This window comes from Impatiens glandulifera, chromosome 1 (genome assembly GCF_907164915.1).
Source record: "Impatiens glandulifera chromosome 1, dImpGla2.1, whole genome shotgun sequence".
Classification (NCBI taxonomy): Eukaryota; Viridiplantae; Streptophyta; class Magnoliopsida; order Ericales; family Balsaminaceae; genus Impatiens; species Impatiens glandulifera.
Genome location: NC_061862.1, coordinates 92,294,834 through 92,312,644, shown reverse-complemented (window position 1 = coordinate 92,312,644; position 17,811 = coordinate 92,294,834). Strand labels below are relative to the sequence as shown.

The window sequence follows — 17,811 nt, the reverse complement described above, 5'->3', positions numbered from 1 at the left end:
TACCATGTTGTAATTGAGTGACATCAATAATAACTGGTCCATCTGCACCTTTATTTCCACCAATTTCTACATCTTTATCTTCACCAATTCTTGCATCTCCACATAAATGTGTAATTGTTCCGGTATCTGTACCAATTAATGTAATGATGGATAAAAAATTATTATTTTAAAATATACAAACCTAAAATAATATCATAAGTTATAAGCTTCTTAATATTACCCAAAATATTCTAAAGTAGACTAGGAGAAATTTCTTGTGAGGATTGTCTTTGTGAGAATGATTATTGTGAGGATTGACCTTATGAGAATGGTCTTTGTGGGGACTCGTCTTGTGAGAATGTTCTTTGTGAGGATTGCCCTTGTGAGAATGGTCTTTATGAGGACTAACCTTGTGAGAATAGATTCCATTTCATAAAATGGTAAGTAAATACTATCCTGATAATGCATTTTTGTTGATAATATAAACCCTAATCAGATAGATTCACCTTTTTAAAACAGTACATTATTCAGAATTTAGATATCATAACTGGGATAAGGAAGTATTTGGAAAAAGAGCAAGAACAATAATTCAGAAATAACACTAGTAAAAAAATCATTAATAGTAACCAAAAATAGTAACTGTTTGTTCAGCGGTTGATATTAGAGGGGTAATACCAACCGTTTTAAAAACACCGTTAATATAAAGGGGTCAATATCAACCGCTCTTAAAAACGGTTGATATTAACTTATCTATATTAACGGAATTTTAAAACGGTTGATATTGACTCCACTCTATATCAACAGTTTCAAAAACCGTTGATATTAATCACATCTATATCAACCACTTTAAAACTGTTGATATTAACCAAATCTATATCAACCATTTTAAAAACCGTTAGATATAAATGGGGAAATATCAACCGTTATAATAAGACTTATTCTGATATATATTTTGTTATATTATATTTTATTATTGCCGCAAAACGTTTGAATAAATTTTATTCTTAGTAAAAAAGAAATTATTCAATATTTTTATTAAAAGTTGTTATGAGAATTTATTTGTAATTTTTGAGTTTTTTTATTTATTTTATATGAGGAATAAAAGTGAAATAAGATAAAATATATATATATATACACACGAAGGAATATTTTTTTAGGGTATTAACAAAATTTAGTGTTTATGAAAAATATAAATATTAATAAATTTTAATATTTAATAAGAATAAAAAATATTATTAAAAAGCAGAAATTAAAATTTAAGATTTAAAGAAAAAAAATTAATAAGTGGAGAGATTAGAGAGAAACTAGTAAAGATATATAATCATATATTTTTATTAAATTTAAAATATAATTAATAATTATTTATATAAATATATATGAATTTATTAATAATTAATTATATGAATTATATATATATATATAATATAAATATTAAATAATAATAATAATAATAAGTAAAAACACTAAAATTTTATGACAATATATTTTAAATTTAAAAATATAATATAATTTCATATTTTATGTAATAAAATAAATATATATATATATAATTAAATTTGAAATATTCATATTTATTTAATAATATATACATATAAAATATTTAAAATTTAAAATTTTTATATTAATTAATTTGATTTGTTATTTAATAGAGTAAATATATATAATATTACCATTTTAAAAATAGTTGATATTAAATATTTTTTAATATTTTGAATTTAATAATTTATATTTATATATAATATTTAATAGTTAATATATATATATATATATAATATTTAAGCAATTAAATTTGTTAAATATAATATATATATATGTATATATATAATTAAAATAAATAAATAAAATATCATTAAAATCGTGGGTTGTTATACAAAATAATTAATTAATTCTCCATTATCTGATAACTTCTCCTTAACCAACCTTGATAACTTCTTCTCTCCTCAATCACCTCTCTTCCCACAACCTTTATTTTTATGACCTTGATTACTTATTATCTCCTCAATCTCTCTCTCATCCCTCAACCTCTCTCATCCCTCAACCTTATGCTCTCAAATCCAAGAGACAACTCTCCTCCTTCAAATCAATGCTCTTAATTCCTTTCTCATTTGTCTTATAGGTAAAATTATCAGGTTTTTGATATACACTAAGAAGTTGTTAAATAGATTAGACAGATTCCTCCAACAATGTTTATATTATTAACTTTAATTTTAATTATTTATGTTGTAAATGTCTTTATATGTAGGTATACTAAATTTGTACGGAATTAATTGTAAAAAATAGGAGATAGTTAATTATGAAGAAAATGAGGTTTATGTGAAGGAAGAAGAAATAGATGATAGAAGATGAAGATAAGGAAGAAGAGATAGAAGATGAAGATCAAGGAAGAAGAAATAGATGATAGAAGATGAAGATCAAATTATTATTTTTTAATTTTTGTATTATGGATTTTTTTTTATTTAAATGTAGTATTTGTATGTAATGGAATTAAATTATTTTAATGTTATTTGGAATTATATTTAAAAATTATCTTGTCATTTGAAATTTTGTATAAAATAATTAAATTTATTTTAAAGTGATCTTTAGTTAAATAATTGAAATATTTTTTTTATAAATTCGGAATAAAAAATGTCAACAACCATTATAATTAAGAAATTACAACCACTTTTATAGTTCTTAATAACAAACGCCTATAAAATGGTTAATATTGAGTAATGACAACATTTTTTAAAACAGTTGATATTGCTTAATAACAATTGCATGTAAAACCGCCCCAAAATGGTTGATATTTCATGTTTGAGCAATGCCTACGGAGGCTCTAGTAACGGATGTCAACCGCTTTTTGAGCTGTTGTTATTACTCAATACTAACCATTTTTTGTTTAATAACAACAGTAAAAACCGTTGATATTGACCTTTTTTTTACTAGTGATAAGCTTTCAACAGAAAGAAGAAGATTTGTAAACTTCATTACATGTCATCACCGTTTATTGTGAACTTTGTTTGAGACTGGTCGAAATAAGAAGACAGAGTTGAGGTCTAAGGCTCGGCTAAACGTCAAGGTTCGTTGTGGTAGGGTTCTGAAATCAAAATCTCCCCTCTCATTGCCCTCAATGCTCTCTCCAACTCGTACCCGTCTTCCGTCGGTTCCTTTCGACTCAAACTTATCGAACCCGTCGTAAAACCACTACTCCAATTTTTCAAAAATTCTTTTGAGAAATCGAATCCTTCAAAGAATAAGAATCAGAGAAGAAGAATATTGGGCTTAGTGAATTAGGGTAAGAGAGGGAAATTGTTAACACCTTTCAAAGGTTTTATTATTTAGAATTTTAAATAAAAATAAAAATAAAAATATAATATATATTAATTAAAAAAATGACATGTCAATCTCATTTGTTATCTCATTTAACAGAAAACTGAACGGGCTTGAATATTTTGTAGAGTAGTGACATAAATGAACACTAAAATCAACTACAACGGTATAAACGAACAAAAACGAAAATTGGTGATCAAGTGATATACGTGAATATTTTTATTATAATTCGATGATAAAATTGACATTATTCCCTATATATATTACCCTTTTATCCTCCAGAGAACTAGTAACATGTGATCTCATGATGAATGTCGGGTTAAATGAAGAATGAGAAAAAAAGAGTAAGTGACATATTTGTGTAAATTTCATGTTAAAAATTTAAGAATTTTTGAATTTATTTATATAGGTTGTAAATATGAGAATTTTTTTTTTTAAAATAAATTGTCCAAATAATAAATTGTTAAAATAAATAATAAATATGACAAATAGTTTAATAAAAAAAATATAAATATGGTATTAAATTTATCGATAAGGATCACATTTATCTAACCATTAGATTTGATTATCATACCTAACATTTTAGTATAAAACCGTGTAATTTAGTGGAAATAATAGTTTAATCTGATGTATTTTAACAACCTCTCTTACTACTTGATTTAGCTATTGGATTATGAAGTTTTCTTCCTTAATATATATTTAATTTATAAAAATACAAAGTAGTCAAAAAGAAGGTTTAATTTTATTTAGTTTGACTAAATTTTTTATTTTGGAAATTATAAAGTGTATAATTTAGATAGACTTTAATTAAATAGTCCTCATTTGATTCTTCATTCCAAATAATAATAATAATAATAATAATATTGTATTTTTTATTATGAAAAAAAGTGATAATTAGATAATTTCGTGGCAATTTCTATAAACTGAAAAAGTATAGAATTTTAATTGAATAAAAATACTACATTTATGGACTGAAAACGCTTGTTATTTATGGTAAATAATAAATAAATAATAGTACACCCTAGATAACTGCCAACCTCCGTTTCTGTATTAATTTTCTCCCTCCTCTCTCTTTCTCTCTCTCTCTCTCTTCCCGTCCGTCTTCTCCGTCGATCAGCTTTAATGATTTCAACAGGAAATCCGGTGATCCATTCCGTCTCGCCGGAGTTTGACTCAGACCACTTACCTTCGTCAAATTTGCGCTTGTTGAGGCTATCGGCGCCGACTAATTTTGTCTTCGGCAACGGCAACGGCAACGGAAACAGCGTCTCCCTTCAATGTGCCAAAAGAAGATCAGGATTTCTTTATCCTGTCAAGGCTATAGACGATTCTAAGACATTCTGCCTCAATGCTAAAGCAGAATCACGGCCGAGCTTAAGCCGATCAGGCGTAGATTCAGACGATAAGCTATTGAAGAGCGGTATATATATATATATTCATTCTTATTCTTATTCCCTGCGTGTCTTAAGTTCTAAAGTAACTTTTATCTTGAATATTCTCTATCTATATAGCTTTTAACCTTTTCGATAATGTTCATAAGAACGTCAGTTCTAATTTGAATTTTGAAAAAAAAAACAAGTTAAATAATGAAACTCCTCTTGAATCTCATCTTAAGTGCCGATCCACCGTTTTCTCATGCCGATCTGGAATTCCTTATTTGATAATGAAATATAATATGCACCGTTATTATTCTAGGTGGAATTAATGGCCATGTGTCTAAAAATATTGTCTGGCACAAGTGCTCTGTTGAAAAAATTGACAGGCAAGAATTGCTTCAACAAAAAGGATGTGTTGTCTGGATTACAGGTCTCAGCAGTTCAGGTTTGAATTATCCAGATTCATGATCTCTTTTTATCCATGATTTGTGTATAGAATCACAAATTGAGTCAATTTTCAGGTAAAAGCACTGTTGCATGTGCCTTGAGTAGAGGTTTGCATGCTCTAGGGAAACTGACATATGTGCTTGATGGTGACAATGTTCGTCATGGACTCAACAATGATCTTGGCTTCAAAGCCGAAGATCGTGCAGAAAACATTAGGAGAATCGGTATGTTTCAGTTCCTCTTAACTTTATATAAATTCCCTTAAATTTCCAAGTTTCATTTTCCTGCAATTTTTGTTTTTCAGGGGAGGTAGCAAAGCTTTTTGCAGATACTGGTGTTATATGCATAGCTAGTTTAATTTCTCCATACAGAAAAGACAGAGATGCATGTAGAGCAATCCTTCCAGAAGGAGATTTCATAGAGGTCTGCAATTGCAATTGCAATTTGATTTCATATAAGTTCTTCCCCAATTTGGGTTTTGCTTGCTTACAGATTAAAAACAAAATGTTTATAGGTATATATGGATGTGCCTCTACAAGTGTGTGAAGATAGAGATCCCAAGGGTCTATACAAACTTGCTCGATCTGGAAAAATCAAAGGTATGTTTTTCAATTATTGATCAAAATTGGTTTCATGCTTTTCTTGACATGGTTAAGTTTGAAGTCTTGTCACTCACCACTCTTTGGAAAAGATACAATTTTTTATAAGTTAGTTTTGTTTTATTATTATTATTCTTATGGTGACATCAGAATCAATTGAGCAGTACATATTATTGCTCATATTTGAAATTAATTTATAGTAATCCCCATCAAACAAGGTTTAATACTTGTGGCTAACAGGTTTTACTGGAATTGATGATCCATATGAGCCTCCCCTAAATTGTGAGGTATGTTATGTGACTGATTTATAAATTTTCATTTCCATCTCCATCCACATTTGAAAACACTTACTACCAATAAATTTCTGAATTAGTATCAAAACAGATAGATATCTCATAGAAAAAATGTGTTTTCGGATGGGTCCACTCTTCTTTAGGGTTTCTCAACTTTTTTTTTTGTTACTTATCAAGACATTTACTCTGAAGACTTGCTTAAATCGTTTTTTCAGATAACTTTACGCATAGAAAATGGCGAAAATTGCGAGTCACCAGAAGAAATGGCTACAAAGGTGATAACTTACTTGGAAGGAAAAGGGTATCTACAAGCCCAAAATTTATGACCAGAAAGACCTACTATGTTTTAAGTTGCTACACAGAAAGGTTTTCTTCTTTGCTTTCTATGTTAAAATGTATGTATTAAATAAGAACAACAATTAAAAGTCTTAAATTAGTTATATAGAAAATAGATCCAACAATTGTATCAAATTTCAGTATCATAAAATTTCAGTGTTTTATTCCAAGTAGTTTTTCCTCCCATTTCTTAGTCCTTTGCATCTCCCTTGCTATGGAAGGTAACCACTTCTCGCCTCTCACTTTTTTGAGTTCGGCGATTCTTTTTTCTTCGTTTTCTGCAGATGCTTTAGCTGCTGCAAGTCTAGCTTCTCGTCTAGCCAATGATCTTTTCTGTGATTCTCTTGCTGAAGCTATGATATTGTTTCCATCCACAACTACCGATTGGAGTCGCTTCCTGAACTGTTGAGTTTGAAGCAAAAACAATAGAATCTTTCAATTTTTTTGACATTCATTCCTCAATCCTAAAAAGCTTATAACTATATAAAACTTGAAGTATATTTATAGTAATTAAATAAAAACTTGATTGGAGTATTCCTCAACTGTTGAATTTCAAGCAAAAACAATATAATCTTGCCATTCTTCAACCCTAAAAACCTTATAATTGTAATAAACTTGAAGAGAATAATTGACAAAAAAATATATTCTAAACGGTATTAATTGATCTTGGGTCTTTTAAGGCTATATTTTAGGTTTTAAAATAAACTCTTTTGTCAATTAAAATACTAAGTTACCTTACTTTTATTAATGTTTTCTTAATTCATCCTACAAAAATTCCATATAACCTACTTTGTTTTATCAAAAAGTTTGTTTTATTAAAACATAAGAATCCTAAAAAACCCGAGACCATGTTTCAATCATGGAGTTCTTAGTGAAAATCGAAGATGTGAACTTTTAGTCTATTAGGCAAACCAAATTACCACGATTGAGCTAATTGACAATTGTTTTAAATAAGCTCATTTGACATGTTAAGCATGCATCAAATTCTCAATTTGTTTGTCCCACTTTAAAAATGACTTATTAAAAATTGAGCCTTACACAAATTATGCAAGCAAAACTAATTTTGATACAAGTTTGGAAAGAAAAAAAATTGACTTCTTTTGTCAAAATATTAAGGGTATTTGAGTAGTTGCACAAAACAAGTTTCTTTCTTTCTAACCAAAGACGTTAATTTTGTTGAAACAAATAGGTAGTGCGAGTGATACGAATTAATGTCAACAAGGTCATAGGTTCAAGTATTCGTATGTATTCTAGAAGCAAAACAAATTTTTGATACAAGTTTCCGAGTCAAAATGAGAGGTTAATTTCTCTTTTCAAATAGATTTGAGCATATAAACAGATTAGAGAAATAAAATGGGGGTATAAAAACAAACCTTTGATGATTTCTCATCGATCTCTTCAGACGGAACAAGTCTTGGTCTCTTCTTCGGTCCTTGAATCATATCTACAACCAAACCAAAATCAATAAATTTCATTTCAACAAATTCGTTCAACTTCAAAAATTCAATCCAATAAATTCCAGACACACCAACAAATCTTACTCATATGATGATCAAACACTATTCCAGAAGGAGCAGTTCTAAATAATCGAACTCCACTCTCTTCAACTACATGATCAATACTTATCACGTCTTCAGTTGGATCACTCACAACTTCAATTGACTTATCTAACATCTCCTCCAAAAGCTTCAATGCCTGTTCATATCACTATCAAAATCAAAACCCTAATTCCATTTTGTTTTATTTTCTGATTGCAGTTATGAGATGAAGGAAAGAATTGACCTTGATTTGGTAGTGCTTGATCTCACGCGATTTGGTATCGTCGTTACGGGAAGAGCTGGTATCTTTTGTTGTTGAAGGGATTGTGACAGAGGCGATTGAATCTATGGCGGCTTTCCAATTGGCGTCACCGTCTTCTTCCCCGCTACTACTACTACTGCTGCTTCTGGTCGGACGTACTTCGCCATCGCCGCCTTCACCGCCCATTTTTTGAGTTCCGGCGAATGGAAAAATTGTTAGGGGAGAAAACTTGGGAATAAACTAGGGAGACAATCTTGCTTGGGCCATGGGCTGATGGGCCAAGTTTTATCTCTTTTTTTTCTTATGGTAAAATTTTTATTTTATTTAAATTTTTATAAAAAAAATATATATACAATATAGAAATTGACAATTTATTTTTGGTCTTGTTTGGATTGAATTTTTTTTAATTAATTATTTAAAACGGTAATAATTTGTAATAATTTTGAAGAGTTTTGAATTTTTATTTTTATTTTAGTAAAAATGGTAAAAAGTATTAATATATAATGATAAAATAAAAAGTTTTTTAATTAATAAATTGAGTTATGTGATAGATTAGTAGAAGAGTGAAATGATGTTTTTTTTATTGTTAAAATAAACCAAATTGAATGCCTTAATTAGGGTGTTCATCGGTTCGGTTTTTGGGTTATTTGAATTTTTTGGTTCGAGTTTTTTGATTCAAGTTTTTTGAATTTTTATTTTTTCTAGCTTTCGAAAACTGAATCAAATTCGAATATATTCTAGTTAAACCGAGAATTCAAATTTTATTTTCGGGTCGGTTTATTCGAGTTTTTCGGTTTTAATTTTTCGAATTTTTATTTTTTCTTGCCAATTCGAAATTCAAATAAATTCTAGTAAAACCGATAATTCGAATTTTATTTTCGGTTCAAAATTCGAATTCGGAGTGAATTCGATTTTTTAAATATATTATATAATAAATTATATATAATTATTTAATTATTTGTAATAAATTATATAATTAAATACATAATTAAAATAAATAATAAAAAATAAATTCGGTTTGGTTTTCAAATTGACGCCCTAACTCGAAAATCAAATCGAAACCATATTTGAATTCTAATTTGTTTAAAATTTAATTCAAAATTCGAAAAAGAAATTTGAATTTGAACACCCTAGTTTTATTGTTGAATTTTTATTGATTGAAAATTTTATTTTATTTTTTAAAATGAAATTTATTGGAATTGTCCATATCATTATTTGTAATCCTATCATATCCTATATCTGATGAAATATAATATAAGACGGTATTTTATAAATTTGTTATTTTTTCAACAAGTTTTGATCTATGGTGGACCTCCCAAATGAAGTTATGACATGTGGAAGGGTTAAGATGGCTTAAGTCCACCATTAATTTTTTTTTACAAGTGACTTGAAGGTTTGTAAACATGTTGCCTCCCATTGGATTACATCTTCATTATTTTCTTGAAAAAACACTTTTATTAATAATATATATATCTTTTTAATATTAAATATTAGTACTATACACTATCTATTAAGGCCTGAATTAATATAAATTATATGAAAGTATTTTTAAACAACTAATGTTCAAATTTCAATCTATTCTTCTACTCATATCATTTAAATAATTAATAATTAAAATATTAAATGACTTATTTTTTACTATATCTATTTATCCTATTAATAAAATATGTTGATAGACTTCGTTTTTAATATAGTGAAAAAAATGTTGATATTCTCGGGATATATATGTTACCAAAAAAATATATATTTTTACGGTAAAAATAAAATAAGACATTTAACATTTTTATTAACTTTTAATTTAATTCATTATTTACTTATCTAATTATTAAAAATAGACAAAAACTTACGTTTATTCCCTCATTTTATCCATAAATTTCCCGTTATTTTCTTAAACATACCTCAAATATTTTTTCAAGCCTACCACAACTCAAATTTCTGGGTCCGTCCCCGTCCCCCGATTAAACATTAACAAAAAAAGGAAACAAAAAAAACGAATAGATCTTATAGGATTCCTAAAATTTTTTTTGATTATCAATAATTGTTCATATGTTGTTGTGGCATGAATATACACACAAATTCTTATGTATGGATTATGAGATTCTATTGATACAATGATGAAATTTATGAAAAAAGAGGACCGAACAAATTGACCAAATGGATAAATTAGAAAAACGGAAACAAAATAATATAACCAGAGAGAAATAATTGAGACTTGATAGAGTGAATTTGGGAGAAGAAATGACTTGAGGCAATCTGATTGGTCAAAAAAATAATTTTTTTTTCTCTTATCAATTTTTTTTTTTTTCAAAAAATGTTTGAAAAATATTTTAATATTATTTTTTTTTCAAAAAATGTTGACAAATATTTGAATATATTTTTTTTATAAATATGGTATATTTTCATCAATAAATATAAAATATCACGTTTTAACGATTCGGTCCGATTGGGTTTTCTCTTATTCAGGCGACCCGGCCGGTTTGCGTACAAATCCAGATTTTCTCTCGGGTCACTGAAAGTTGAACAACGGATAACTTTTGACGAAACATAGAGAGGAGCTGAAGGCGGCGGCGCGGCGGTTTCGATCTGAATAGTTAAAGAAGAAGACGGCACCAGTTTCTTCCTGAACTATTTTCTCTTTCAATTGGTGCGAACTTGAGGAGGTAGAACAGGTGAAGCTCTACTTTTTGGTAAATCGGAGAGCACGAAATGGGGAAGAAGCAACACAGCAAGGATCGTATGTTCATCACAAAGACGGAATGGGCCACCGAGTGGGGCGGCGCCAAATCCAAAGAGAATCACGCCCGCTTCAAGAGCCTCCCTTTCTATTGCTGCGCGTGCGTTTTCTTCCTCTCCTCATATCTGTATCTGTATCTACATGTACACATATATGAACCCACCACGTCAATTTTGATTCTTTAATGATGTTTCGTCTTGTAGTCTCACGTTTACTCCATTCGAGGATCCAGTATGTACACAGGATGGCATCGTCTTCGACGTAATGTATAAATTCTTAGTCCTATTCACTTAATTTTGTGTATGTATATTCAAATGGTTCAGTCTGGCTTCGTAAAGGTTATGAATTTATCTGGTTCATTCAATTTTGTCCAGGAACATAATCCCTTACATCAGGAAGTTTGGTAAACATCCTGTTACAGGCGCTCCATTCAAGCAAGAGGATCTCATTCCCCTTACTTTTCATAAGAATTCTGAAGGCAAGTTTGTAATTCAAATTTCATTCTTCTCTTAAATTTCAATCCACTAGAATCGTGTATATTATAAGCTGTTGGGTGCTCTCTATTTATTTCTTGCAGGTGAATTTCATTGTCCAGTGTTGAACAAGGTTTTCACAGAATTCACGCACATAGTGGCTGTAAAAACTACTGGAAATGTGTTTTGCTACGAGGTTGGTTGCATATATTTTTACCGTAAATAATGACCCCATTTGGAAAAACTATCTGTTTTTGGATCCGGATCCTGATGAAAGACCACAATAAAATTTTGATTGTGTGACTAATTTTGAGATATCCACCCAAAAAAAGTGTTTCCAGAAGGGCTGAATGTGTAGCCCATCCTAACATCACTTTCTTCATCATCTTTCTTTCACAGGCAATCAAAGAACTAAATATTAAAACTAAGAATTGGAAGGAGCTTCTAACCGATGAACCATTCAAAAGAGAAGACATTATAACAATACAGGTTATTAGCTACTTTAGTTTCTGATCTTTGATCCTTGTTTTTTTCATTATTTTCTCACTAATGAAGATTTTGAACAATGGATACACATTGGTCATGCCAGAATCCCAATGCGATCGAAAGTAGGGTTCTTGTGGATTTTGATCATGTTAAAAATGACTTGAAAGTTGAAGATGAAGGTGAGCGCCAATCTTTAGAATTTATATTATTTGTTTGTAGTTGTTATGATGTGATATATTTTGTAATTTGTATTTGTCCAGAACTTCAAAAAATGAGTTCAGATCCAACCTACAATATTAATGTCACTGGAGACATCAAACAAATGTTGAAAGAACTTGGGACTGAAAAAGGAAAGGAACTTGCATTGCATGGAGGAGGTGGAAGCAAGGCACAGAATGAAAGAGCTGCTGCTCTTGCTGACATTTTGGCTGCGAGATCACGCATCAAGGAAGATCCCAAATCAAAAAAAAATGGTGAGACTAAAGCTGGTTTTAGTGTTGTAGATGCTGCTTCTGCAGCAGTTCATGGAAGAAGTGCAGCAGCAGCCAAGTCTGCAGCTAGTGATAAAACTGCTGCTCGGATTGCCATGCACATTGCCGGTGAGAGGACTCCTGTAAACACCAAAATGGTTAGTTTTCTTAGATCTTGTTTGATGAAGTTTTTTAAATAAACAGTTTTTTGAAAGAAAAAAACTTGTTTGATGAAAAATTTATTATTCTGGCTTATTTGGGTCAAATATTAAAAATTATCCTTTGTATAAAATATTTAAAACGTTATAAAATAAGGGTAATTTTTTATTTTAGTTGATGATTTGAATGATGATTGGATACGAGGTTATTTGGATTAACCTTCATCAAACAAGGTCGTAGTTTGTGCCTTGTATTGATACATTTCCTTTTCCAGTATCAGTTGCTTCAGAGAAACTTATCAACCTCATCTTTCAAATCCTGTTGGTCACGATTATGTTTTTTTCTATATAACAATGCATTAAAGCATCAGATATAATTTGTTTCAATATGTGTTTGCTGCTATATCTTTTTAATCTCAAATTTAATTTCTTTGTAATGAGTAGCTCTCAAGAGGCAGTCTCCATGAACGAAACATTAGCCGGAAGTTTAATGGAATAAAATGCGCACATACTATTTCAGAACACAAGTGCTATCCTACTCTTACCATATTCCTTTTATATGGTAGCATAAGATGAGACGCATTGAACTCAAGTAGAGTATAGATCAAATGATAAAAGTTTTGAAATAAGAGGTTGAAGTCTCAAGTTCAATTCTCACTTAAAGCACCATGATTGAAGTCTCAGAAAGAAAAAGAAAGGATGAGACACCTTGTGATATTTGAAGCGTTATCCAAATCATGCATATTTTGTCCACTTGCACGCAAATGTTTTTTGTTTCTAGTTTGCAAATGAAAAGACATGGAGCTTGTTTGATCATGATTTTTTTGGGTCTTGTCCAAAAATCTAGTTTGATAAAAAATAGGTTATTTGGGTTTTATAATTGGTTTAATTACTAAAATGTTATTTTGTATTTAAAATTTAATAAAAATAAAGTAAGGGTATTTTAGTTGATGAAATGAGTGATTTGATAGTTAGAATGATAGTGATGTGATAGGATGTGGAATGTGGTAGGGAGAAAATTAAAAAAAACTGGTAAAACTCCAAATTAAACGAAGCCATGATGTAAGATGAGTTGCTTTGGTAAAGGTAAATATGGAATGTCGAGTGTCATGAAAACTCATCGAAGAAAAATAAGAATTGTTTAAAGGGATAATCCTTCCTATAGAAAAGTTCTGTGACTATGACATTATAACCATCTGTCATTGATCTTATATGCTGTATTTTTTCTTTGACTAACGACTCTGTTTTCTGTCCATTTTTTCTTTTGCATCTTATCATTGAAGGAAGTTTTACTATAGAGCACTCACTCTATAATAGTCCTACAAGACCATCTCTTCTAGTTATGCTTTTATATATAGGGATAAGTAGATGCTATCTAATTGGAACTATTCTTTCCATTTCTAGGTGAAGAGCCGTTTTACCACTGGTGCTGCTTCAAGATCATTCACTTCAACTGCATATGATCCTGTTACGACAAATGATTTTGAATATGTTGCTGCTGAGAAAAATCCCAAAAAGAAAGGTTATATTCGGCTCAATACCACGCATGGTGATTTGAACATTGAATTACACTGTGATTTAGCACCAAGGGCGTGTGAAAACTTCATTACACTATGTGAGCGTGGCTACTATAATGGAGTGACTTTTCATAGGAGCATAAGGTATGTTTTCACATTTTTATTTTATAAAAAATGTCATTCATAAGGCACGGAGTTTGAATAAAAATAGAAGAGATTTACTGTCAAAATGATGTGAATATCTGGACATAAAAAACCAACTGATTATGAAAAGAACCAAAGAATGCAACATGAGGACCTAACGATTTAATAACAACTTAATGGTATCAAAGCATCTTAAAAAGACCTACAAGCTTCACATTCTCTAATGTTTCACAAAGGAAATAAAAGCCTTTGGGTTAAGCGATTGGTCTTACTTCATCTTCAAAGGTTTGGCCTTGTTTGATGTGGGTTATTTGAGATTAATTTCAAATAACTCACTATCCAATCAATAAATCTACTCATCAATCACATCATTAAAATTATCAACCAATATACCCTATATATATATATTCATTAACTATTTATACCCCTATTGTCTTTTTACCCCAATAATCCCCAAATCACATATTTCTCAATAACATAAATCAAACAAGATTATTTTGAAATAACCACTTGGTTATTTCAATTACCCAAGAATCCAAGATCCAACATGATCTTTGTAGTAATCAATCGTTGCATATAGTTGCTTAGTTTGCACTTTTGTTTTTTTCATTTTATTTTGAACTAAGCTTACTGCTCATTAATCTGTAGGAATTTTATGCTCCAAGGTGGCGACCCTACTGGAACTGGAAGAGGCGGAGAGTCCATTTGGGGGAAGCCGTTCAAGGATGAGTTAGATTCTAGGTTGGTTCACTCAGGAAGAGGTGTTGTAAGCATGGCAAACAGTGGACCACATACAAATGGCTCACAATTTTTCATCCTTTATAAGTCAGCAAATCACTTGAATTTCAAGCACACAGTTTTTGGCCAAGTTGTAGGTGGGTTGACAACCCTTTCAGTAATGGAAAAGGTTGCAGTTGATGATGATGACAAACCTTTGGTAAGTTTTCCTAATAAAAAAATTACTATAACTATATATTTGATGAGTTGTGGTGAAGCTGTCATGTTGATGGTGTTTTCCACCTATCTTATGAAACCTAAGTAAATTCTTCCTATTTGAATGTGTATTTGGAACTTTTTATTGTTGGCATGAACTTCTGGGCAATTTGTTGCTATATTGAGTCTATTTCAAAACTAGTATTTTGTCACAATGTGGGTCACAATCACGATCCCATTACAAAATGCTTTTTGGTTTACACTTGTTTTATGGATCATGATTATAGTGACTTTTGGCTTTAGTGTAAAAATTATTTTCTACATTATATTGCAAGCCTCCTTTAGTTATTTTTTGGAGCATGGTCTAGATTACTCTACATCATTTGGCAAAATAACAAATGTAGATTTTTCGGGATCATTGTACATTTTTACTTTGTACATGATCATTTTTTGGGATCATTGGTCATGATGATGTATTCCTGGGTATATCATCATTGCACCATTTTCCATTTGTACAGTCATTGGAACCTTGCTGATGTTCCTTACGTTTGTTCTTCTGCAGGAAGATATTAAAATAACTAGTGTGACAGTGTTTGTCAATCCATATACTGAACCTGATGAAGAAGATGAGAAGGAGAAACAAGAAATAGAAGAAAAGGCTGACGGAGAAAATGTTGGTTTAAAGATTTTAAATTTTAATTTTATACACTATTTATCGTCCAAGTCCCTTTTCATCTTTTTTATATAAAATAATTAAAGGTATTATCATCTTCATGTTTCAGGAGAAGATGGGCTCATGGTTTAGTAATCCTACCGAAGTGCAAGTTGGCGGTGGTGGTGTTGCCAAATATTTGAAAACAAGGAATCAACAAGCTGTTATTTCTGCTGAAGTTACTGCCACTGAAACTGAGACAGTGGCTGGTGCCAAGAAAAGGAAACTAGCTGGTACCTTAGAATATAAAAATTTCTCTATGTTTTAACGTTTATTCACATCCATGTGAAGATTTCTCGAAACATGCTGAGCTGTAAAGATATAAAATGCTTTGGAGTTCATTCCTTATAAAAATCAACACAATTGATTGTGTAGGATGGATTAGTCTATTTCCCATGTTGTATAAGCTTTAGAAACAGAAGGAAGTGAAGCATTGGACCTAATCAATCTTCTTTAAGAATATTTCAAATGAAAATCAAGAGATTTTCTCCCCTCTATCCTTCCTTTTTGTGATCAGATGTGGAAATGTCAATGTAGCACAGTAGCATAATGTCAGCACTTTTTTTTCCATATTTTTTCGAGTAATTCTCATTCATAATTACAATGTATTTATTGCAGTTCTTTTCTTTTTTTATTTATGCATTTCTGTGTGAAAATGCTTATTTTTCTCCTTGTTTCACACTTATAATATCTTTCTTCATCTGAAAATACCTTGATTTAAGTTGAGGTTAGCCGCCTCCTCTAGGAAAGACGAAAACTCTGGTCTAGAAAATCATTCTTCATCGGAGGTTGAGGAGGCCTGGGTTTTTTATTTAGTCAAGTCAAAAAGAGATTTTTTAAGTATTTCTTATGATTCCAGATTCAGAGCAACCATCTGTGGGATCTCATAGGTGTTAGGTATGTGGCTCTTATTAATTCAATACTTTCTTTTCATGCCCTTTTTTTTTTTACCTGATTCTGGATATGTTATTTTCTTGCGGTCTTTTATTTCGGCACCATTGAACTTATTACTGAAGGATATCTTACAATATGCTTTGTTTGGAACTACTTGACTCTTTCTTTAAATTTGTTTGAGGCATGAAAGGATATCTTATAATATGCTTTTTTTAGAACTACTTGACTATTTCTTTAAATTTTATTTGAGGCATGAAAGGTATATAAATATATATATACACACACCTGTGTTGTAAGTTATCTGTTGCCAGCTTCTTGTATTTTCTATTATTATTTCAAAATAATAGTGTACTTGCTTTCTCTCATGTATGTGCTTTTGATTATTGAAAGGAAAATATATAACCAAACCCTAGTAGGTACCTTAAGTGGAAAAAGTCTTGCCTAAGAGATCAAATGTCTCAGGTTCGATTCGTACTAAGAACTCCCTAAATTGAGTGGGAAAGTCTGTCTCATTATGATTAAACAGTTGAGCCGTTTGTTTATTATGTAGTTCAAACAATGGAGAGTTTCTTGTCAAAGTAGTGTCTTTATCTTTTCCTTAATTCTGATATTGAAGTTGTTGAATTCCTGTCTGTCTACCTTTTAGAATCATGTATATGCTTGCATCTGTATTTCAGCAGGTGCTTCATTCTTTATTTCTTAACTTAGATGTTTTCTTAATGCCTTCCAAACACTATGCAGTCTAATTCTTTGAAGCTTTTATCAGAGTGATATCGAGTATCGATATTCTACCCAGACCAAAATCGAACCGTGAAGAAACATAACAGGTATAAAAAAATTCAAATAATAAATATCGTGTTTGCAGGCAGTTCCACAGTATTATTCATTTTTATACAAAGTGAGTTCTTTTTCCTTTAATATACAGTGGGATATAAATTTTTTTTAATAATTTTTCTTAATATAATGTATTATTTCAAATGACTTAGTCATTTTGGTAATATATAAATTGAGATGTAAAGCTTTGTTTATGGTGGAGGATGTTGACATCTTATCTAGAAGCTCATAATACTCTATTTTAGTTATTTTTTCTTCCTTTTGCTTTTGAAGCACAAAACTTCCCTTAAATATAAAGTCTCCAATTACAATAAAAG

At 30.1% G+C, this 17,811-nt stretch overlaps 3 protein-coding genes across 3 annotated transcripts; 2 read left to right on the top strand and 1 right to left on the bottom strand.

Moving 5' to 3' along the window:
* Positions 1-4,312: 4,312 nt before the first annotated feature.
* On the top strand, positions 4,313-6,479 carry LOC124919302 (adenylyl-sulfate kinase 3-like). The gene is made up of 7 exons (XM_047459526.1): positions 4,313-4,708; positions 4,984-5,109; positions 5,186-5,335; positions 5,416-5,534; positions 5,626-5,710; positions 5,951-5,997; positions 6,219-6,479. Exons 1-7 carry the CDS (start codon positions 4,411-4,413, stop codon positions 6,327-6,329), a joined length of 936 nt encoding a protein of 311 aa, XP_047315482.1. The 5' UTR covers positions 4,313-4,410; the 3' UTR covers positions 6,330-6,479.
* Positions 6,423-8,402, bottom strand: LOC124919303. The gene is made up of 4 exons (XM_047459527.1): positions 8,122-8,402; positions 7,881-8,034; positions 7,713-7,783; positions 6,423-6,741 (listed from the first exon to the last, which is right to left on the bottom strand). Exons 1-4 carry the CDS (start codon positions 8,323-8,325, stop codon positions 6,493-6,495), a joined length of 678 nt encoding a protein of 225 aa, XP_047315483.1. The 5' UTR covers positions 8,326-8,402; the 3' UTR covers positions 6,423-6,492.
* Positions 8,403-10,641: 2,239 nt separating this feature from the next.
* On the top strand, positions 10,642-16,349 carry LOC124919301 (peptidyl-prolyl cis-trans isomerase CYP65). The gene is made up of 11 exons (XM_047459525.1): positions 10,642-10,973; positions 11,077-11,139; positions 11,248-11,351; positions 11,451-11,542; positions 11,746-11,835; positions 11,936-12,011; positions 12,093-12,460; positions 13,865-14,121; positions 14,770-15,058; positions 15,617-15,727; positions 15,837-16,349. The coding sequence occupies exons 1-11, from the start codon at positions 10,846-10,848 to the stop codon at positions 16,032-16,034; spliced, it is 1,776 nt and encodes a 591-aa protein (XP_047315481.1). The 5' UTR covers positions 10,642-10,845; the 3' UTR covers positions 16,035-16,349.
* Positions 16,350-17,811: the final 1,462 nt, after the last annotated feature.